Source organism: Aureococcus anophagefferens, assembly GCF_000186865.1.
Source record: "Aureococcus anophagefferens unplaced genomic scaffold AURANscaffold_7, whole genome shotgun sequence".
NCBI lineage: Eukaryota > Pelagophyceae > Pelagomonadales > Pelagomonadaceae > Aureococcus > Aureococcus anophagefferens.
This window is the reverse complement of record NW_008705567.1, coordinates 890,663-912,513: the sequence shown is the minus strand read 5'-3', so window position 1 is coordinate 912,513 and position 21,851 is coordinate 890,663. Positions and strand designations below refer to the sequence as shown.

The 21,851-nt window shown below is 72.6% G+C and overlaps 5 protein-coding genes across 5 annotated transcripts in view; 3 read left to right on the top strand and 2 right to left on the bottom strand.

Annotated features, from left to right (window-relative positions):
• Nucleotides 1-10,620: 10,620 nt before the first annotated feature.
• AURANDRAFT_71456 (hypothetical protein) lies at nt 10,621-15,027 on the top strand (the record flags this gene model as incomplete). Its single annotated transcript, XM_009038101.1, has 2 exons — nt 10,621-11,907; nt 12,989-15,027. The coding sequence occupies 2 exons, from the start codon at nt 10,621-10,623 to the stop codon at nt 14,348-14,350; spliced, it is 2,649 nt and encodes an 882-aa protein (XP_009036349.1).
• Nucleotides 15,028-15,500: 473 nt separating this feature from the next.
• Nucleotides 15,501-17,030, bottom strand: AURANDRAFT_63496 (hypothetical protein; the record flags this gene model as incomplete). The annotated part of the gene is made up of 1 exon (XM_009037839.1): nt 15,501-17,030. One exon carries the CDS (start codon nt 17,028-17,030, stop codon nt 15,501-15,503), a length of 1,530 nt encoding a protein of 509 aa, XP_009036087.1.
• A 904-nt stretch (nt 17,031-17,934) lies between these two features.
• Nucleotides 17,935-19,230, bottom strand: AURANDRAFT_63495 (hypothetical protein; the record flags this gene model as incomplete). Its single annotated transcript, XM_009037838.1, has 1 exon — nt 17,935-19,230. One exon carries the CDS (start codon nt 19,228-19,230, stop codon nt 17,935-17,937), a length of 1,296 nt encoding a protein of 431 aa, XP_009036086.1.
• Nucleotides 19,231-19,475: 245 nt separating this feature from the next.
• Nucleotides 19,476-20,207, top strand: AURANDRAFT_63494 (hypothetical protein; the record flags this gene model as incomplete). The annotated part of the gene is made up of 1 exon (XM_009038102.1): nt 19,476-20,207. The coding sequence occupies one exon, from the start codon at nt 19,476-19,478 to the stop codon at nt 20,205-20,207; it is 732 nt and encodes a 243-aa protein (XP_009036350.1).
• Nucleotides 20,208-21,149: 942 nt separating this feature from the next.
• Nucleotides 21,150-21,851, top strand: part of AURANDRAFT_4690 (hypothetical protein) — a gene marked incomplete at both ends in the record, with an annotated part of 1,758 nt that continues 1,056 nt past the window's right edge. Inside the window, one exon of the mRNA XM_009037738.1 lies at nt 21,150-21,581. Coding sequence (XP_009035986.1) covers nt 21,150-21,581 — 432 coding nt within the window. The remainder of the gene's footprint in view (nt 21,582-21,851) is intronic.

Sequence of the window (21,851 nt, the reverse complement as noted above, 5' to 3'; positions counted from 1 at the left end):
CTTGCCCTGCGCGTTGAGCCACGCGAAGGTGCCGCTCGTCGCGTCGTCGCAGACCACGGCGCCCGCCGGAAGCGCGCCCGCGGGCTCGTCGCGCGCGTCCACGACGACGACGCGCGCGCCGCGCGTCGCGAGCTCGCGCGCGACGGCGCTTCCGACCATGCCCGCGCCGACGACGATTGCGGATGCCGCGGCCGGCCGCGTCGCGTCGCTCGTCGCGAACGCGAGGCCGCTGTCGTGGCGCCACCAGCGCGTGCGGCCCGCGGCGGCGGTCGCTCCGGTCTTTGCTCGCTCGACGCGCTCCGGCGCGACGCCGGCCTCCCCCAGAAGCCGCTCGTGCGTCGGCTGCGCGCGGCCAGCGCTCGCCGCGCGCCGGAGGAACCAGCCGTTCCGCTCGTCGAGCTCGTCGATCGCGAGCGCGCGCGACGGCGTCACGCCGGGCAGGCTGGCCGAGTAGCGCCGGAGGCCGCCGAGGTCGACGGCCGGGGCGCACTCGACCGCGAGCTCGGCGACGAGGGCCCCCAAAAGGTCGCCGTGGTCCGCGTGCGCAACGTCGACGTCGCAGCCGCGCGCCGCGCAGACGAGCCAGAGCGCGCTGCTCCAGAGCAGCTTCAGGTGCGCCACGGGCTCGAGCGCGTCGAGGTCGTCGACGACGGCGCAGCGGGGACCCGTCGACTCCACGAGCGCCGCGACCGCGGCCGCGTGCGGCCCGGCGAGCGTCGTCGGCGGCGCCGCGGCGCCAAAGGTCGGCGCCGCGCCCGCGCGCGGCACGCCGAAGAAGAGGCAGCCCGCGGTGAGGCGCTCCGCGGCGCCGGCGCCGACGGCGGCCGCGGCCCGGTCCCGCGCGTCGCCGTTGCAGAGCAGCACGAGGTCGCCGCGCCGGTCCTCCGGCGTCGCGGCCAGCACGTCGTCGAGCGCCGACGCGGGCGTCGCGACGATGATCGGCGTCCCCGGCGGGCTCAGGCCGCCGGGCGCGACGCCGCGCGGCACGGCGGCGAGCTCGCCGGCGCCGGCGCGCAGCAGCAGCGAACCGACGCGGCCCTGCGCGCCGACGACCTCGCCGGCGCGCCCGTTCACGGCGATGCCGTGCGCGCCGACGACCGCGAGCAGCAGCAGCGCACCGATGCGCCAGCAGGCCGAAGTGCCATCCTCTCCCTTTCCGAGTCAGCGCGTCATCATCAGCATCAACGACGGCAACGACTCCCGCACCGAGCTTTCTTTCACTCTCCCGTTACGCGTTCGTGGAGTTGATGATGTTGAGGCTCGACTGGAGCTTGTTCGTGTACTGGTTGAGCGCGGTGATGATGTTGTCGTCCTGGAGCTCGCGCTGCGTGACCTCGACGTCGAGCGCGGCCTGGATCTTCGCGATCTCGGACGTGCAGACCTTCTCGAGCTGGACGTCCGCGGCGGCGCGCGACGCGACGCAGGAGACGAGCTCCTTGGTGATCTCGGCGACCTTGGCGTCGCGCGCGGCGCGCTCCTCCTTGAAGGCCGCGTCCGTGTGCTTCTCGTGCTGCTCCATCTGGCTGGAGATGGTGCCCTCGCGCAAGAGGCGCTGCTTGCGCTCCTTCTCGAAGGCCGTCTGGAACTCGTCGAGGAGCTTCGAGAGCTGCGCGGACCGCTCCTCGATCTCGCGCAAAATCCGCGTCTTCTCGGTCTGGAAGTGCGCCTCCAAAGCGTCCGCGCGCTTCTCTAAAACGTCCAAACGCTCGTGGACGCGCTTGTTCTGGTGGTCCAGCAGGCTGCCGAAGGCGTCCTTCGCCTTGGCGAGCTCCGCGTCGCAGTGGGCCTGGAGGTCCTCGTTCATCCGCGCGTGGACGGCGCCCTGCTCGCGGAGCGTGCCCTCGAGGCGCTGCATCTCCGCCTTCATCGCCGCGACCTTCTTCGCGTCCTTCTCGCGCCGCAGCCGTGTCTCCATGCGCATGGCCTCGTCGAAGGGCTCGAAGCCGTCGAGGAGCGTCGAGAGCTTCTCCCCCGTGGCCACGTCCTTGACGAAGGGCTTCTCCACCATCTCCTGGTGGAACTCGCCCGCCTCCTCGCCACCGGCGGGCTGGGATGAAGACGCCCGCGACTCGCTCATCTTTTTAGCACTCACCGAGCAACAGGCAGCCCAATCAAGCGGCGTCTATCGTTAGACGACGTATCCTTACATTGAATTCACGTTTGACCCCTGTGGCAAAAGCTATGAAGCTCGCACCTCTCCGCGCCGCCGTCGCCGCGGCCGCGCTCGCGGCGCTGCTCGTCGTCGCGCCCTACGGCGCGTCGCGCCTCGAGAATGGCTGCAGCATGACGCGCATGCGGCCGCAGTACGTGCCCGCGGACGTCGGCGTCGCCGACGGCCGCTACGCCCTCGTCCGCTACAGCGAGTTCGGCCGCCACCGACACAACGACAACGAGGACGTCGCCGTGCTCTTCCTGCCCGGCAACGGCGGCGACTTCAGGCAGGCGCGGTCCCTCGGCCACGAGCTCGCGTTCCTCGACGGTTCCCGGTCGTTCGCGACGTACGCGGCGGACTTTCGCGAGGAGCTGTCGGCCCACGACGGGCGGCTCGTGCGGCGCCAGGCGGCCTTCGCGGCGCGCTGCGTCGCGGCGCTGCACGCGAAGCACGCCGGCGGCGTCGTCGTCGTGGGCCACTCCATGGGCGGCGTCGCGGGCGTCCTCGCGGCCCGAAACGCGTCGACCGTCGCCGTTTTCGCGCTCGCGGCGCCCCTCGCGGGCCACCCCTTCGCCGCGGACCGGACGTTGGCGGGCGTCTACGACGACCTGCGGGATAACGCCGACGACGCGACGGTCGTCGCGTCCATCTCCGGCGGGCCGCGCGACTGGCAAATACCGCCCTGGCTCGGCGCGCCGCGGTCGGGCCTCCACGTCGTCGCGCCGAGGATCCCCGGCTGCGGCCGCGTCGTGTCCGTGGACCACCAGTGCGCCTGCTGGTGCAACGAGCTCGTCGCGGCCGTCGCGGCCGCGGTCAACGGCGCGGCGGCGCTCGCGGCCGAGGCGCCCGCGGTCCGCGCCGCGGCCCTCGAGCAGCGCCTCGGCCGGCCCCAGCGAGACCGCGGCGCGCCCCGAGGTGGTGTTATTGCCGCAGCGCTGCCCTTTTTTGCGGAACAAAGCGGCGCCTGGGCGCGCGCGTCGCTCGCGGCCGCGTTCGCCGCGCCGCGCGTGCCCCTGCTCCTCCTGAGCCGCGCGCTCCTCCCCGGCGGCGACGCGGTCGCCGCGGCCGCCGCGGCCGCCGCCGGCGCCGCCGCGGACCTCGCCGCCGGCGGGGGGTTGGCGTCCGCGGGCCTCGCCGCGGCGCTCCACGGTTCGCTCGCTCTGCTCGTCGCGGCGCCCCTCGCGCGGCCGTTCGGGTCGCCGCGGCCCGTGGCGCCCGCGGTGGGCTGGGCCTGCGCGGGCCTCGCGGCGCTCCACCCGGCCCTCGGCCTCGCCGCGGCCGCGGCCGCCGGGCGGCGCAGCGATTTGTTCTGGGCCGCCGCGAGTTTAGGCCCCGCGCTCGTCGCCGCCGCGCAAGCCGGCCGCGCGCTCTCGCCCGAGCCCCTCGCGGGCCTCGTCCTCGTGCTCCGCCTCGTGCTCGGCCGCGACGGCGGCGGCCGCGCGCCCGCGGCCGCCGCCGCGCTCGCCGCCTGGGGCGCCGCGACCGCGCGGCCGCACCGCGCGCTCGAGGCGCTCGCGCTCCACGCCGCGCTCTCGAGAGCGCCGCCGGCGAAGCGCGACTAACGTTTTAGGAGGGGCCCGGCGTCGTCTTGGCCCCGCGCCGACGGGCGCCGCCGCCGGCGCGCGCGACGGCGACGGCGGCGCGGAGGACCGCGAAGGCCCGCGACACGTCCTTCTCGAACCAGTCAACGACGGCGGCGAAGCCCGCCGCCGGCGGCGGCGGCGCGCAGGGCGGCGGCCGCCGCGATAGGACGCGCGCGAGCCGCCGCAGGAGCCGCAGGAGCCGGCGCGCCGCGCGGAGCGGGCCGGGCGCTCCCGGCGTCGCCGCGGCGGCGGCGCACAACGGCGCGCGCGCGGCCCAGGCCGACGCGCCGTACCATCGCGCGCACGTCGTGCCGACGATGGGCAGCAGCAGCAGCGCCCAGGCGACGCGCAGGACGAAGGCGGCGAGGGACCGCGTCTCGATGGCCCGCTCCGCGCGCAGGTGGAACTCGTAGAGCCAGCAGACCCTAACGATGACGGCGCAGGACAGCGGCGGCGTCGCGAGGACGATCTGCGCGAGCTCCGCCGCGCAGGCGATGACGAGGTGCATCGCGTCGATAGTTGCTGCGGCTTGACGACAGCGCTGGATGCGTTTTGAACTCGCTGTGGCAATTTCAATGCAAAAGCATCTGCGCTCGCTGAAGGCAATGTTAACCTCGATCGAAGCTGCTTCCGCGGATCTCTTCCGCGGCGCATCGGCGCCTCCACGGACGACGATGGCCGCAAATCTCAGCGTGAGAGGAGCTGAAGGCGCAATTGCGGGAGCGCGGCGTCGATCCCGTCGCGGTCCTGAGCTGCAGCGAAAAGAGCGAGCTCGTGGCGCTCCTGCGCGACGCGGCCCCCAAGCAGGCAGCCCCGCCGTCGCCCAGGCGGGCAGCCCCGCCGTCGTCGAGCGGCTGCCCGTTCCGCGAGCAGCATTCGAGCGGCGTCGGCGCGACCATGAGCGTGCGCGAGCTCAAGGCCGCGCTGAAGGCCCGGGGCTACTCGACGGCCGGCTGCACCGAAAAGGCGGAGCTCGTCGCGCGGTTCCGGAAGGCCGACGCCGACCTGCGGCGGCGCCTCGAGCCCGACGGCGTCGCCGTCGCCCTGGGCCACCACCTCATGAACACGGCGCTCACGGGCCGCGCGTACCCGGCGCGGATCACCGCCGACATGCTGTGGCCGATGGGGGGCCAGCGGGGCTTCGTGAACGTCTTCGAGGAGCACTACAAGCGCCTCTTCGGCGACCCGCGGATGAACGTGCTCTTCGGCCACCGCAACCCGGAGCTGCCGCCCGCGGAGCACGGCCGGCGCCTCGGGCTCTACGTGCTCGAGCAGAACGGGCTGTCGGGCGACTACTCCGCGGGCGCGCACGACACGTTCTCCGTCGCGCACCAGAACGCCAAGAGCTGCCCGCGGCGGCCGAAGCGGCACCGCGACGCCATGGCCTTCACGGTGCAGCAGCGGGACGCGTGGCTCGGCCACCTCGCGCAGGCGTGCGACGCGCGCTGCGTGAACCTCGCGACGAAGACGGAGATCCTCGCCTGGGCCGTCGGCAACATGTCGACCTACGGGCCCTTCATCCAGGAGTAAGGCGTGTGGCGTGTCCTTGGTTCGGCAGCAACACAGGTCTCTCTCTCTCTAGCGCGCTGCCTTGGGTGGGCGCGGGCGCTGGAAAGTGCGCTGGAGAACTGCAATTCGTCTGCACGGCCGGTTCTTGAAGCCTTTGTGAAGTCGCTCCCGATCGATGAGCACTCGCGCTGCCCTGGTGGTGTGAAGTCGCTCTCCGCATCGAGCTCTCCGCGCATCGCATGTGCAGCCGCGCCGCCCTCGTGGCCGCCCTGCCGACGCTCCTCGCCGCGTTCTCCGCTCGCCGCGCGCCGTTCTCCGCTCGCCGCGCGCCGCGGCAGCGCACGCTCATGTCGGCGGCGCTCCGCGGCGCGCCGCCGAGCTCCCGGGTCGTCATCCTCGGCGGCGGCCTCCAGGGCTGCGCCGCGGCCTACTATCTCAAGGAGCGCGGCTTCGACGACGTCACGGTCGTCGAGCGCACGGCCGTCGCCGCGGCGGCGTCCGGCAAGGGCGGCGGCTTTTTAGCGCGGGGCTGGGGCTCGGGGCCGACGAAGGCGCTCCACGAGCGGAGCTTCGACCTGCACGAGGAGCTCGCGGGCGACCTCGGCCTCGCGAGCTACCGCAAGATCAAAACCATGGAGGTCACGGGCGAGCTCGGCCTGCGCGAGTGGCCGCCCGTCGCCAAGGCGACGGAGAAGCCCAAGAACGTCGGCGCGCCGAAATGGCTCGACGACGAGGACACGGGCGCGCGGCTCATGGACCCGAACACGGCCCAGGTCGTGCCCCGCGAGCTCTGCGAGAAGCTCTTCGAGCGCTCCGGCGCGACGCTCGTCGTCGGCGCCGCGCGGGGGCTCGAGACCGCGGACGCGGGCGGCGACGCGCGCGTGACGGGCGTGTCCGTCGAGGACGGCGCGGGCGCGACGACGACCGTGCCATGCGACGTCCTCGTCTGCGCCATGGGCGTCTGGAGCGTGCTGCTGGAGGACTGGCTGGGCGCAGGGCAGGACAAGAGAGCGAAATTCCCAACTTCAAAGGCTCCTTTCTCGGCCGTTTTCCACTCGTTTCGGCTGATTTTTGGACGAGCGATCATCTCTCGGAACGGTCTCGAAGCGTGAATGCTTTCCCCGGAACGCGCGTGCGCGGAACACTCACGTTGAAGCGACGTTGAATCACTCTTGTGCTGCCCAGGCTGGGCGCGGCGACGGGCCTGAAGGTGCCCCTCGAGGGCGTCTACAGCTCGAGCGTCGTCTTCGCGGGCGACGACGCCGTGAAGGCGGAGCCCGTCGCGCTCTTCTGCGCGGAGGACTCGAACTCGTGCCACCTGGAGGTCTACCCGCGCGTCGACGGCAGCGTCTACATGTGCGGCATCGGCGGCTCGGACTACGTCCGCGGCGACCGGCTCCGCGAGGGCGGCGACCTGCAGGACGCGACGAAGATGCGCGCGAACCCGGACCGCGTCGCCGCCGCCGTCGCGAGCTTCAGCGGCCTGGCGCCCTTCGCGCGGGGCAAGGACCCCGAGCTGACGCAGGCCTGCATGCGGCCCTGCGCGCCCGACGCGCTGCCCCTCCTCGGCGTCGTCCCGGGCACGTCGAACGTCGTCCTCGCCGCGGGCCACAACTGCTGGGGCATCCTCTGGGCGCCCATCACGGGCAAGCTCGTCGCCGAGCTCGTCGCCGACGGCGCCGTCTCCTCCGCGCCCATCGACGCGTTCGCGCCGGGCCGCTTCATGGCCCGCAAGGCCAAGCGGGGCCGCGCGCAGGGCGAGCTCCGCGTCGGCGAGCAGTGGTAGGATTCGGTGTAAACGTATCGGCGGGTGGCGCCCTGGTGCTGCGTGGACGAGGGATGCGCCGGCCAGGACGAGGGCTGGTGCTACTGCGAGCCGGGCGCGTTCGAAGCGGCCGCGCGGTGATCGCGCGCCCTCGGCCGCGCGCGCCGATCGCTGCGACGCCGGACCACAGAAGGGACATCAGCCTACGAAGCCTACGCGGGCATGTACGTAAAACACCGGTCCAGTGGGTGCGGAGGCGTCCGGTAGGCCTCGACGAGGCGGTCGACGAGGAGGCGAGCCACGTGCCCGCAATCCCGCACCAACAACACTCCTCGCCGGGCAAGCCCAGCGCAGAGTTCGGCACACAAAGCGTCGCGCGAAAACACACCGTTCGTTCCCACCCCAAATATGGCTCCCGAGAAGGACGTCGAGAAGGCCGTGCCCGCCAAGGCCGCCGGCGCCGACAAGAAGCCCTGCCTCGACCGGGTCCTGAGCTCGAAGCACGGCGTCAAGATCATCGCCGTCGGGTCGTGCCTCGTGATCGCCGGCGCCATCATCGGCGTGCTCTACGCCACCTGCGCGAGCGGCCGGCGTCTTCGCAGGACTTCTTCGGAAGCCGCGGGGCCGCGACCGATCGACGATCGCGCGCGAGGCACGCGCGCGCCGAGCGACGCTCGCGAACGCGCGCCGGAGCACGCGACGCGCCTCAGGTCCTCGGCTGCGGCGGCGGCGGCGGCGGCGGCGGCGGCACCGCGGACGAAGGCTACCGCCTCCGGTTCTAGCGCGCGTCCGCCGTCTCGGCGGGGCCTCGCGCGCGCGCGCTTCTACGCGCGCGCCTCCTCGGATCCTGTGCGACTTCCTGTTGCACATGCACATGCTTCGACGCACGCGCCGGCGGTCCGCGTTCGGCGTCGCGTCCGCGTTCGCGCCCGCGAGCGCGTGCGACGCCGAGGAGGACGAACTCCCGCCCGCCCACCTCTTCCTCCCTCCCCCCCCCTTCGCCCAGGGCTGATCGCCATAATCGCCTGAGATGTACGAGGCTTGCGCGCGATTAGACAGCGCTCATAGTCCCCCCCGCCGCCTACTTGGGCGCGCGGCCGTTCTCCGCGCGGTACTTGGCCTGCTCCACCGGCGTGAGCCGGTTGTACTTGCGCTTCTCCGCGGCGTCCTCGGCGGCCTGCCGCTGGGCCTGGCGCTTCGCCCGGAGGGCGACGTAGACCTCGCCGTCGTCCGTCGCGTCCGCCGCGCTCGACGGCGCGACGGCGGCCTCGCGCTCGGCCGGCGGCGGCGCGGCCTTGGCCTTGCGCGCTTCCGCGCGCGCGCGGCCCTCCTCGCGCGCCGCGGCGCCAAAGTCGACGCCGTCGCCGCTGACGAGGTTCGCGAAGGGCGACGGCGCCGGCGCGGCGCCGCCCTCCTTCTTCGGCTTCGGCGCCTTGGGCTCCTTCGGCGGCTTCGGCTCGCGCGTGATCTTCGGCGCCGAGACCTTGGGCAGCTCGATCTTCGGCCCGTCGCTCTCGATCTTGATCTTGCGCGTCTTCGCCAGGCCCTCGTCGCTCAGCTCCTCGTCGAGCTTGCCGAGCATGCCCTTGAGCTCGTCCGACGACGCGGCGAATGCGGGACCGGCGACGATCGACGACGCGAAGCCGAAGAAGGCGCGCCGCGTCGACGCGGGCGCGGTGGCGGGCCTCGGCTGCGGCTTGAGTGCCGCGACGCCGGCGATCGCGAGGACGAGCTTCAGCATCGTGCGTTCCGAGCGCTGGTGGCCAAGTTGTAGCGCAGGCTCTCGAGATCCACAGCTCCTCACCGGGGGAATCGGACGAATCCGGCCCCCCCCGACCTCGTCGTTATGGATGTCGTTGTATGCGCCCTTGGATTTCGGGACGCCGTGGAAGCTAAGACGTCGGGGATGCCAACTTAGAAGTTATCGTGCGACAGCTGGGGAGCGGTGGCGCGGGCGCAAAACTCGTTTTAGGCGAATTAGTGGCAATTCCCTTCGTCGATCAAGCTCGAAACAAAGGTCGAGTCGCGCGCCTTCCGCCGCTGCGACGCCACCTTGATCACCGTCCGTCCCAACTCGTACGTACATCCTGCTCCATCCTCCTCGCCTGCCCTTCGCGCGATCTCGACGAAGCGGTTCGCGCCGCGCGCCGCGCCCTCGCGACGCGCGACGCCGCGCGCCCCCACCAGGTGCCCCATGAGCGCCGCCGACGACGTCGAGATGGCGGACGCGCCGCCCGCGGAGGAGGCCGCGGCGCCGGAGATGGTGCTGCCCATGGTCGACGACGCCCTGCTCGCCGACCTGAAGGGCATGGGCTTCGGCGAGACCATCGCGCGCAAGTCCTTAATGGGCGGCTGCGCGAACATGGACAGCGCCGTGAACTGGATCCTGAGCCACGAGAACGACGCGGGCATCGAGGACCCCATCCCCCTCGTGCCCAAGGGCCAGACGCTGGCCTCCGGCGGGTCCGGCCCCGCGCCCGTCGCCAAGAGCATCAAGTGCGTCGCCACGGGCCGCCTCTTCCGGTCGATGCAGGAGGCGCAGGCCTACGCGGAGAAGACGGGCCGCGCGGACTTTGAGGAGTGCACGGAGGAGAAGAAGCCCCTCACGGAGGAAGAAAAAAAGGCGAAGATCGCGGAATTGAAGGCGCTCGCGGCCGCGCGGCGCGCGGAGCGCGAGGGCGTCGAGAAGGTCCAGGACGTCGAGGGCGAGAAGAAGCGGCGCGAGGCGGGCCAGAAGGCCGTCCAGACCAAGGAGCAGCTCGCCAAGAACCAGCGCCTCCGCGAGATCGACCGCGTGAAGCGCGAGAAGCTCGCGGAGAAGCGCGAGCGCGAGCGGCTCCGGGCCGAGATCGCCAAGGACAAGGCCGAGCGCCGCGCGCGCGGCGGCAAGCTCGCGGGCCGCCTCGGCGTCGAGGGCTACGCGCCGTCCATCGACAACAACAACGACCGCCGCGACGCGAACGTGCCCGCGGAGGAACAGGACGGCGCGGATTAGGCGGAAAAGCCCGCGGCCAAGGCCGCGCCCGCGCGCGTCGACGTCGCCATGCTCGCCAAGGGCAAGGTCGTCGCCGAGGGCGCGGCGGCGAAGCCGGACCTGCCGCCGGGCGAGGCCGTCGACAAGGCCATCAAGACGCTGCAAAAGTACAAGACGGCCGGCGACGGCGGCGTCGCTTTGAAGACGCTCGGCGCGTACGTGCGCAACGCGGCGACGAAGGGCGACCAGGACCCCAAGTTCCGCAACATCCCCACGGACGGCAAGGCCTTCAAGCAGCGCGTCGCGCCCCTCGTCGGCGGCGTCGCGCTCCTCAAGGCCGTCGGCTTCGTGAAGAACGACGCCGAGGGCCAGCTCCAGCTCGACCTGCCGACGCGCGAGGCGAACCTCGCCCTCCTCAACGAGACCCTCGCCAAGCTCGAGGCGGGCTACGCCGCCTACATCAACGGGACCTGCTAGGACGGTGGCTAAAATGCTACAACGCTTATGTTGAACCTCAAATGAACATTTGTGGAGAAAAAAAAAAGGATGATGGAGCCGTGAAAAGGAGCCCTCCACAGTAGACGATGCTCACCTTCGACGCCCTGTCGCCGTGAAAAGGAGCCCTCCACAGTAGACGATGCTCACCTTCGACGCCCTGTCGCCGCGCTTCGCGCTCCTGGGTCTCGGCCCGTCGTGGATGCTCATGGACGGCGTCTTCTGCCAGCTCGCGACCTTCGACCGGACCCAGCCCGAGGGCCTGGCCCTCGCGACGTATTTGGGCGCCGTGAGCGCGCTGGCGAACACGGTCGTCGTCCCGGCCCACGCCGCGGCGCAGCGGAAGCTGCGCTGGCCCACGCGGCGCTGGGTCGCGTGGGCGTCCTACGCGCAGCTCGCGTCGTGCGCGGCGCTCGCGGCGTGCTGGTCGCTCGCCGCCGGCGGCGCGAGCCTCGCGCTCTACGCCGCCGTCTTCGTCGCGTCCCTCGCGGGCAACGGCCAGCAGCTCGCGCTGAACCCCTGGGCCGCGGAGCTCGGCCAGTCTCGGCGCATCGTCGAGATGATGGCCGGCGGCGACGCGGGCGCGCTCGTCGCCGCGTTGCTGGCCTCGGCGCAGCGCGCGCTCCCGCGGGGTTCGGCCCTCGCCGCGCCGTCGCCCTTCTTCGCGGCGCTGGGCGTGTTACTCGTGCTCGCGTGCGCCGCGCTGCGCGCGCTCGCGCCGGACGCGGCGCTCCGCGGCGGCGGCGACGCGCCCGCGGCGGCGACGAACCCGCTCCGCGACGGCGCCGACGACGACGACGTCGAGATCCTCGGCGACGCCGAGGAGGGCGACGACAAGGACGACGACGACGCGGCGCCGGTCGTCCGCGACGACACGGAGCCGGTCGCGGACGACTGGGAGGCGACGCGGACGCTGTCGCTCGCGATGCCGGCGCTCGGCGACGGCCCCGGCGAGCACCGTTTAAGCCGCGTCTTGACGCTCGCGCGGTCGAACGCGGCCTACCAGCTCACGTCCTGGGTCCTGCTGCGGTCCCTGCTGCCCTACGCGATCAACGCCGCCGCGCCGGCGCAGAGCTCGGACGGCGCGGTCTTCCTCGCCTTCGCGATCAACGGGAGCCTCGTGGCCTGCTTCCTCGGCGCGTGCTTGGCGGCGCGCGACCGCGCGCCGCTCGACGTCGGCCGGGCGAACGCGGTCATGGGTTTTGCCTTTTCTGTCGTCGCCGTCGTCGCGACGGCCTGCGCCCTCGGGGGCCGCCCGCGGTCCGCGGCGCCCTGCGTCGCCATCGCGCTCGCCGCGGCGGTCATCCGGGGCCTCGACGGCTACTGCACGCCCCTCTTCTACCGCGAGATCCACGCCGTCTCCGGCTCCGTCGCCGTGCTCCAGTGGTCGGGCATCCTCGCCATCTGGGTCGTCAACGCGGGCGTCTGGGTGACGCTCGTCGCCGTGGCCCTGGGCGGCTAAAACCGTTAGCCGGACGGCGCGCGGGGGCCGTCGACGTCGGCGTCGACGGACCACGGGGGCCCGTCGACGTCGAAGGAGGACATCCGCGGCGGCGGGCCGGCGTCCGCGCCGTGGGCCGGCGACGCGACCTCCGCCGCGGAACGACTGCGACCCGTCGTTCTCGAAGAGGAGGACCGCCGGGTCGTCGAGGGGGCCCGCGACGACCGCGTCGACGGCGCCGTCGCCGCCGACGTCGGCGGCGACGACGTCCCGGATCGCCCGCTCCGTGGCGAGCACCGCCCGCTTCGCGAAGGACTGGGACCCGTCGTTCTCGTACCACGCGAGGTCGCCGGCGCCGGCGACGACGTCCACGTCCGCGTCGCCGTCGACGTCGACCGCGAAGACCGACGCCAGGGACGCGCTCCCCGCGTCGACCGCGCGCTCCTCGAAGGACTGGGAGCCGTCGTTCTCGTACCGCGAGAGCCCCGCGGCGCCGCAGCCGACGAGGTCGACGTCGCCGTCGCCGTCGACGTCGGCGGCGAAGACCGTCGTCGACCGCGCGGGCGCCGCCGCCCGGGCGTAGCGGCCGACGGAGAAGTCGCCGTCGTTCTCGAACCAGCCGAGCCGGCCCGCCGCGTCGCCGTCGCCCTCGGCGCCCGCCGCGACCGCGTCGACGTCGCCGTCGCCGTCGACGTCGGCGGCGACGACGGCGGCGCCGCTCGTCCAGGGAGCGTCGAGGACATGCCGCGTGAACAGATACCCTTCGCAACCGTCCGTCGGGAAGGCCGTCGGCCACGGCGTCGGCTGCGCCGCCGCGGCGGCGAGCAGCAGCCACTGCGCCGCCGCGGCAGCGAGCAGCAGCCAGCGATGCAGCTTACGAACCATCGGAGTGTTGCAAGGGCAGCCCATTTGTGCTAGGGAAGGCTGCCATCGTGTACGGAGGGTGCGACTGAGAGTGTGGAGTGTCGCAAGGGCAGCCCATTTGCGCTAGGGAAGGCTGCCATCGTGTAGGGAGGGTGCAACTCAGAGTTGTTTCCTTCGGGTGCCGCGACGGTGCAGCAGTCACAAGCGGCCGCGTCATCTGTGCTGCAGCGCAATGGGCCTCATAAGCGTGGCCTACGCGGCAGTAAGCAGCGACATGGTCGCCATCCCGCTGAGCGCCGGCTTCGGGCGCGTCGCGCTGCACGGCGACCGGGAGTCGCGGCCGCGGCTCTGGGCCGAGGCGGCGCTCATCGCCGCCGTCGCCTACCACAACGGCCTCGCCGTGCTCGGCGGCAACGGCGCGGGGCCCTGGCGCGACTTCGGCGCGACGGTGGCGCTGCAGTGCCTGTGCCTCCTCCTCGCGCGCGGCGCGCGGCCCGCCGTCGCGGCGGCCGCCGCGGGCGGCGTCGGCGCGGCCGTCGCCGCGGGCGCGGCGGGCGCCGGCGCCCGCGCGGCTGCGGCCTTGTGCGGCGCGGTCGTCGCGCGGCGCGTCGCGGGCCCGAAGCTCGGCGACGCCGGCGCCCGGGCCGCGGCCGTCGTCGTCGCCGCGGCCGCGTGGCGCGCGATCCCCTGGGCCTGCGCGGCGCTCTTCCCCGTGCCCGAACTCGCGGACGCCTACGCCGTGCTCGAGTCGCTCATGGTCGGCGCCGGCGGCGCGGAGAAATTGCGCACGCACACGGTCGTGCTCGCGTTCGTGAGCTGCCACGTGCAGCTCGGCGTCGGGCGCCTCGGCGTTGAGTACCTCCGGCTGAGCCAAAAAAGGAAGAACGCGCTCCTCGGCGTCGGCGGCGACGGCCCGGCGACGGCGCGGCCCCACGGGCGGCGCGTCGCGGCGTTCGTGGCCTTCGTGGCGCTGCCCTACATGGTCCAGCGCACGTCGATGGAGGCCGTCGACGGCCTGCTGTTTCGACGCTACTCGTTCGCGCTGACGCGGTCGCTGCGCCTCGACGGCGTCCTGGGCACGGACGAGCTCCCCTCGGCGCTCCACGCGCTCGCCGGCAGCGACCTGACGCTGGAGCGCCACGCGGGCAATTTGGAGACGTCCGCGAGCCGGTGCTACCAGTTGGTCTCGCGCAAGGTCTTCTCGCTGCCGAAGTTGCTGCTGCTCCCGTCCATCGTCGCGCAGCACCCCCTCGCCTTCGCGGCGGCCCTGCCGGGCTTCCTCGCCGTCGACGGGCTCAAGGCGCGGTTCCTCGCGGCGCTCACGTCCGCCATCGAGGAGAAGCGGCGCGAGTCCGCGAAGTTGGCGTCGACGCGGTCCAAGGTCGAGGCTCACGACGGGGCAGCAAAAGAGAGCGACATTCCCAACTTCAAAGGCTCCTATCTCGGCCGCTTTCCACTCATTTCGGCTGATTTTTGGACGAGCGATCATCCCTCGGAGCGCCCTCGAAGCGTGGATGCTTTTTCCGGAACGCGCGCGCGCGGAACACTCACGTTGAAGCGACGTTGAATCACTCTTTTGCTGCCCAGGCCCACGACGTCGCCGAGGCTCTGCGCATCGAGGACGCGGAGGCGACGGCCTTCACGCGGTCCCGCTGGGCGTTCCACAACGCCGCCGTCGAGGCCGCGCAGGCCGAGGCGAGCGCCTTGGAGACCGTGCGCCGCTACTTCCGGTGGCTGTACTGGTCCGACTTTCTTACCCCTTTGATCGAGGTCGCGCTCGCGGCGTTATTAGAACACGACCTCATCGAGACGTCGGACGTCTGGCTCATGGCGCGCGCGCTCGAGGACGCGTTGGACACGCTGCTGACGCGGAGTAGGGCGGAGGCGGAGCTCGGGGAGCTCGCGACGGACGTCGGGCGGTTGCGCGGCCTCGCGGGCGACCTCGCCGCGGCGCGGAACGCGTCGACGGCGCGGCTCGGAAGCTTGTGCGCCGTCGGCGATTCCCTGGAGCTCGAGGGTTTGGCGTTCTCGCGGGGGCCGACGACGGTGAATGCGACGCGCTTTGCGGCCAAGGCCGGCGACGTGCTCGCCGTGTCGGGCCCGAACGGCGCGGGCAAGTCGTCCCTCTTCGGTCTGCTGCAGGCCTGCGTCCGGGGCGTCGACGCGCCGCCGGGGCTGGACCTCGCGGCGGGGGGGTCCATCGTGGTCCCGCGGTCCGTGGTCCACGTCTCGCAAAGGACGTACGGACCGCTCCACGCGCGGCCCGTGGACTGGCTCGCGACGCGCGCGCCGCGCGCCGTCTCCGAGAACGAGACGCTGGCCATCGTCGACGGGCTCTTTACGGATTTGGACTTTTATGCTTCGACCTCCAACGTCTCGGACCTCGCGCGCGACCACGACGACTTCGCGGGCGGCCTCAGCGGGGGCCAGAAGGTCAAGCTCGAGCTCGTGCGCCAGCTCTTCCTGCCCGCGGCCCTCGGCGCGCCCTGCCCGGGCCTGCTCCTCCTCGACGAGATCTTCTCGCCGCTGGACCCGGCGTCCAAGGCCGCCGTCCGGTCGCGGCTGAAACGCGCGTGCCCGGACGCGATCACGCTCGCCATCTACCACCACGACGCGGGCGCCTGCGTCCCGCCGGCGGACTTCTTCACCGACGTGCTCCACTTCGGCAAGCAGCCCGACGACACCATGGCCGTCGCCCGCGTAAGGACGTGCTTGCGCTAGCGGAACGCGCGGATGCCCGCGGCGACGGCGGCCCGCTTCCGCGAGCCGCCGACGAGGGCCGCGACGACCGCGTGGGACTTCAAGTGGGACTTCGGCGGCGCCGCGGGCGCCGCGGGCCGGAGCGCGCGCTCGCAGAAGCGCCGCAGGTCCGCGCGCGCCGCGGGCCACGCCGGCGAGAACCCGAAGGCGTGGAACGCGTGGACCTCGCCGTCGAAGACCGTGCAGCGCACGTCCGCGCCCGCGCGCCGCGCGGCGTCGCAGAAGCGCAACTGCGAGTCCAGCAACACCTCGGAGCCGCCGGCCTGGCAGAGCAGGGGCGGCAGCGCCCCGAGCTGGCGCGGCGACGCCGCGAGGGGCGACAGCAGCGCGCCGTCGCGCCGCCGCCGCAGCGCGTCGACGAACGCGTCCAGGGTCGCGTTCGCGGACGTACCGCGGTACATGTCCATGAACTCGCGCCGCGCGGCCGGGTCGAAGCCCGCGGGGAGCAGGTCCGGCCCGACGTTCGTCGTGTCCGTCGCGTACTCGAGCTCCGACGCGATGTCGACCATGGGCGACAGCAGCAGCCCCGCCGCCGGCGTGATCTGCAGCGTCTCCCGCAAAAAGTGCAGCGCCGCGAGCGCGAGCGACGCGCCGGCCGAGTCGCCGCCCAGAATCAGCCGCTCCGGCGGCGTCGACGCCAGCGCGACGCCGACGCCCCGGAGCGCGTCGACCAGCGCGCCCGGGAACGGCGCCTCCGGCAGCTTGCGGTAGGCGACGAAGAGCGTCCGCACGCCGCACGCGGCCGCGATGCGCGCGACCATCTCGCCGTTCGTCGCCTTGGAGCCGATGATGAAGCCGCCGCCGTGGAGGTAGACCAGGGTGCCGTTCAGCCGGGGTGTTCCCGTGGGCTCGAACCAGGCGTAGTAGGCGTCGTCGGGCGCGCCGTCCACGTCGAGCCGCGTCGCCGCGACGCCGCCGTCGAGGCCGAGGCGCCCCTTGAGAAACACGGGCGCGATCAGGTTGTGCGCGCCGCCCAGGAAGTCCGTCGCCGCGCGGAGCCGCGCGACGCGGGCCGCGCGCGCCTCGGGCGACAGCGCCCGCGACGCCGCCGAGCCGAACATGTCGTGGTCGCCGAGGAGCTGGCGCACGAACGGGTGGACGACGCGCTCGCAGAGGAACCGCCGCGCGCCGGGCCGCGACGCGACGAGCGACGCGCCGTCGGGCAGCGCGCGCGCCGAGAAGCGCCGCGGCGGCGGCTCCGTCGCCGCGGCGCTAGCCGCGCGGCCGGCGGACGCGCCGAGCGTCAGCGGGAGCCGCGCGATTCCGAGCGCGCGCCGGCCGAGCGACGGCTCGCGCGACGCGTAGTACTGGACCGTGTCGCCGGGCGTCGGCGCCGCGTAGGAGCGCTCGAGCTTCCGCGTCGCCGCCGCGAGGCGCGCGAGGGTCGCCGCGTCGAGGCCGCGCTGCGGCAGCGCCGGCGGCGCGCGCCGCTTCTGGAGCCGGCGCGCGGCCAGGCCCATGAGCAGGACGACGAAGCGCAGCTGCATTTTTTGTCGTGCGTTCGCGCCGATGTGGGTCGGGAGGTCGCGACGACACCGGACACACGCCCGCGCCAATGTGGGGCGGGCCGCTGCGCGACGAGCACAAAGCTTCCGGTCGATGACGTTCTCGACTTAGAGACTGCGACTGCTTCGCTTCGTCGGGTCAAACATGCACTGCTTGTTGATGTCCCGGTCATGCTTTAGTGTAGGCGCTCCCACCGCGGGCGCGTTCGAAGTGCGCGCCTTCGTGGTTTCGCATTACCGGGCGAGCATTCCACGGTGGTGCTCCGTCCGAGCCCACCTCGCGCTCCGGGCTGGTCGCTAGCCGAGGCCGAGCGCGCGCTCGTAAACGTCCAGCTTTCGTGCGAAGGCGAGTCTTCCGAGGTTCCTAGCCGTGCCATCGTCGCTTACAGGGTCCACAAGGGGGGGGACGTCGCCGTCGCGGATTCCTGGAACTTCCGCCTCGAGGCCCAGATGTCGTCGCGGAACGCCTCTTGCGGATTGTCGGCCGCCTGGGCCGCCGCGGGGCGCTTGGGGCGGGCGCTCCAGTCGCTGGGGGTGGCGGAATTGACGACGGTGGAGCCTTTTGTGCACCACGGGAGGCCCGCGTTGCCCCAGAGAGAGTTTTTGGGCGACGAGCCGCCGGCGGCGGCCTCGGCGGGGGCGGCATTGGCGACGAGGGACGCCAAGCTGGCCAATTCCTGCTCGGCGGCCGCCCGCTCGGCGACGGCGGCCTGCTCGGCGGCCGCCCGCTTGGCGGCGGCGGCTTGCTCGGCGGCCGCCCGCTCGGCGGCGGCGGCCTGCTCGGCGGCGGCCCGCTCGGCGGCGGCGGCCCGCTCGGCGGCCGCCAGCTCTGCGGCCGCCCGCTCGGCTGCGGCGGCCTGCTCGGCGGCCGCCAGCTCGGCGGCTCTCAGCTCGGCGACCGCCAGCTCGGCGGCGGCCCGCTCGGCGGCCGCCCGCTCGGCGGCGGCGGCCCGCTCGGCGGCGGCGGCCCGCTCGGCGGCGGCGGCCCGCTCGGCGGCGGCGGCCGCTCGGCGGCGGCGGCCTGCTCGGCGGCCGCAGCAACGGCGAGCAAAGCCGGCGCGGACGACGCGCCCGCGTTCGCGGGCTTGTCCGCCACGAGCCCGTCGAGGGCGCCGGCGACGCGGTCGCCGAGCGGCGGCACGTAGGCCTCGTCGTTGTCGGCCACCGGGGCCGCCGCGTCCTGCTCGAGCTCGAACCGCTCGAGGTTCGCGACCACCGGGGCCGCCGCGTCCTCCTGGACGTTGTCGGCCACCGGGGCCGCCGCGTCCTGCTTGAGCTCGAGCCGCTCGAGGTTCGCGACCACCTTGGCCGCGGCCTCCCGCGCGGCCTCCTCCGTGCGGGCGCGCCGGTCGTGCGCGGCCGTCCTCCCGACGACGACGTGGCTCGTCGGTCTGGGGACAGCCGAGTTGCCCCAGAGAGAGGATCGGGGCAGAGAGTCGCGGGTCGCGGCCTTCGCGGGAGCGGCCTCGGCGACGCGCTCCTGCTCCACGCTGGCCGACACCTGCTCGGCGGCCGCCTGCTCGGCCGACGCCTGCTCGCCGAGCTTGGTGCCCGTGGCTGCTTGGTGGTTTCCGGGGACCGCCGAGTTGCCCCAGACCTTGGCGACGTGCGCCTGCTTCATGCTGGCCGACACCTGCTCGGCGGCCACCTGCTCGGCGGCCGTCTGCTCGGCCGACGCCTGCTCGGCGACCTTGCTGCCCGTGGCCGCTTGGTGGTTCCCGGGGACGGCTGAGTTGCCCCAGAGGGAGGACCGGGGCGAGCGGCGCTTGGCGGGGGCGGCCTCGACGAAATCCTGCTGCATGCTGGCCATCGCCTCGGACGACGCGCCCGCCTCGGCGTCGAGCAGGCAGTCAACGTCCAGGTGGCCTTCGACGTTCAGGACCTCCTCCGCGTCCAGGACCTTGGACGCGCGGAGCACCTCCTGGAGCCGCGCGACGTCGCCGCCGCCGTCCGCCGTGTCGGGATGGCAGTCGATGATCGCCTTCTTCGCGAGTTTTTTTGCTTGGCGCCGGCGCTTATCGATGGTAAAGAACCGGATGCTCCACTCGTCTAAGCCGAGGATCGCGAGGGGATTCTCTTGCTCGACCGCGGCGGCGGCGAGCGGCGAACAGCGGCGTTTTGGCGGTTGCGGGCTCTGGAAGGCCGCGGCGGCGGCGGCGAGCAGGAGAAGCCGCGGCCTCATGGGTGCGGGGTGACTGTATGGATGCGTGGGTGTGGCGGGACGCCCTGCGGGGCGGCGGCGCGGCCGACGTTTGTGATCTGGATCAACTCCCGAAGCGGCCGGAAGCTGACGTCCCAAGTGCGAGTGCGAGTCGAGCCTGGTTGAGGTTGGGCTGATTCAACGTGCACTGCCTCTTTGACCCTTTTGAAACCCACTAATGATGAGCGCCGAAGGTATGGGCAGCCTCCCGAGATGACACGGACGGCATGGGCGGCCTCCTGTGCCGTGCCTCGTCGCCCGAGCCGCTGGTCCAGGCGGCGAAGACGGCGCTGTGGGTGCAGCTCTTCGCGGAACTCGTGTGCGCCGTCCTCGCCGTGGTCTGGTGCGCCCGATGGCCGAACCGGCGCGAGCGCGGCGGCCTCGCGCAGGCCGCCGCGTCCCTCGTCGCGTCGACGACCGCGTTCTCCGTCGCCGTCTGCGGCCGGTCGCTGAGCGCGGCGCGCCCGAGCGGCGCGAGGCCCGCGGCGGTCTCCGCGGCGCTCGCGGTCATTACCGGGAGCGTCGCGGCCGCGGCGCTGCGGGAGGCCAGGGCAGGCCAGGGCGATCGCGCGACGGGCACGCTGCTGCGCATCGCGCTGCTGCTCCAGCTCGGCCTGCTGCTGGCGCGCGCGACGTGCTGCGACATCCTCTCGAAGCTCGACGACCCGCCCGAGCGCGTCTTCTCCGACTTCGCGGCCGTCGAGGTCGCGCCGCGCCGCGTCCAGCCCGCGCCCGCGCCGCCGCGCCGCACCGCGAAGCCGCCGCCGCGCGAGGCCACCGAGGAGTGCGTCATCTGCCTCCAGCGCGTCTCCGGCGCGGCCGCGCGGCTCCCCTGCGCGCACGTGTTCCACGCCGCGTGCATCGAGGAGTGGCTCCGGACGAGTCGTGGTGCGGCGAAGTGCCCCATATGCCGCACGGCCGTGTCGAGCGACGACTCGCCGCCGGGGAGCGCCGGCTAGGAAGGCGTCTAGGAACTCGGTCTACGGAGGCCTCCCGTTTTCGCCGCAAGTCTTGCATCAGTCGAGGCGATCGCCCACCGCTCCCCCTAAAGCGCACGCCCCGATAGGCTCCCCCGATCACCTTCTAGTCACCTTCTCCACGTCGCCCGCTCATCGGCACGGACCACGATGGCCGAGAACCGAGCGCCCGGCGAGTTGATGGACTGGCAAATAAAGCAGCGCGAGTTCGAGCAGGTCAAGGCCCGGGCGAAGAACGCCAAGCTCCGCACGACGTGCACCATCTGCGGTGAAAAGGCCAAGCTTAATTGCCCCTGCGGCACCACGCAGTGCGCGCCCGGCGCCAGCGACGCGCGCGAACGGGGGGGCGGCGCGTCGCGCGTCGCGTCGCGTCCGGGGCGCGGTCACCGGCGACCCGGCAGGTACTGCACGACCGAATGTCAACGCATCGACTGGCGCGATCGCGGGCACCGGAAGGCGTGCAAGAAGATTCGCAACGAGCGCGCGGCGGAGGCGGCGCGGGCCGAGGCGCCGACGCCGCCGCCGTCGCCGCCGGAGGATGTGGTCTACGGCCCCGCGTCGCGCTCGCACGCCGACGAGGTCCGCGCGCGCATCGCCGCCGAACAGGAGGCCGCGCGCGTGCTGCGCGAGGCGAACCCGGAGCCGCAGCCGAGGTCGGAGCGGTTTATAGGCCGGTGCCCGATCTGTCTGGAGGATTGGGACGTGAATGACATGCCAATCATTCGCTTCTGCTGCTGCCAGCTAGTATGCCCTTCGTGCGAGGAAAGGATTCCTGACGAACTCCCATGTCCTCTCTGTCGAACTCCGGCTCCGCGAGACTTTGCAGAGTACCTTGCTCGACTTCGTCGCCACGTGGAGAACGATGATCCGCACGCAATTTTCCAGCTGGCGGTTTTCTATCGCGACGGCGCGCCTGAATTTCCTATCGTGAAAAACTCCAAGAAAGCAGCGAAGATTGCCAAGCGCGGCGTGGAGGTCGGTGGAACGGACGCAATGATCCTCCTTGCAGGCTTGTACCGGGATGGAGCAGGCGTCAAGCTGGACAGGAAAAAAATGATGCAGCTGTTTCGCATGGCAGCGGACCGGGGACACCCGCAGGCGCAGTTGATGATCGGAATCTTCCATCGAGACTCCGAGAAATTTGACGAAGCGTTCCACTACTTCAAGCTCAGTGCCGAACAAGGGCTCAAACTGGGCGAGCGAGCGCTCGGTTGCGCGTACGCAAGAGGCCACGGCGTGGCTACGAGCTTACTCGAAGCAGTGCGCTGGTACGAGCGCGCGGCCGCCAAGGGAGATCAAAAAGCCGTAGATGTACTCGCCAAGCTCGAGGACCATGGCGCCCAGGACGAGCTTCGGGTCCGCGCCGCCAATGGCGACGAGGACGCCATCGCCTTCTTGGCGAAGTTCAAGTTCAAGTAGGTTAGTCGGGACCAAGTACTTTAAACCAACCTACTAGTAGAACCAGTCGTCCTGGGACGACGGGCCTCCAGTTTCGCCGCTCGAGCCTCGGTCTCGCCACCCCGATTCCGCCGCTGTTAGCGCGAAGTTAGCGGAGCGCCCCGCGGGGGTCGCGGAGCATGCGGGTCCTGTAGGAGAGGAGCATTTTCTCGCGCTCGCCGCCTAGGG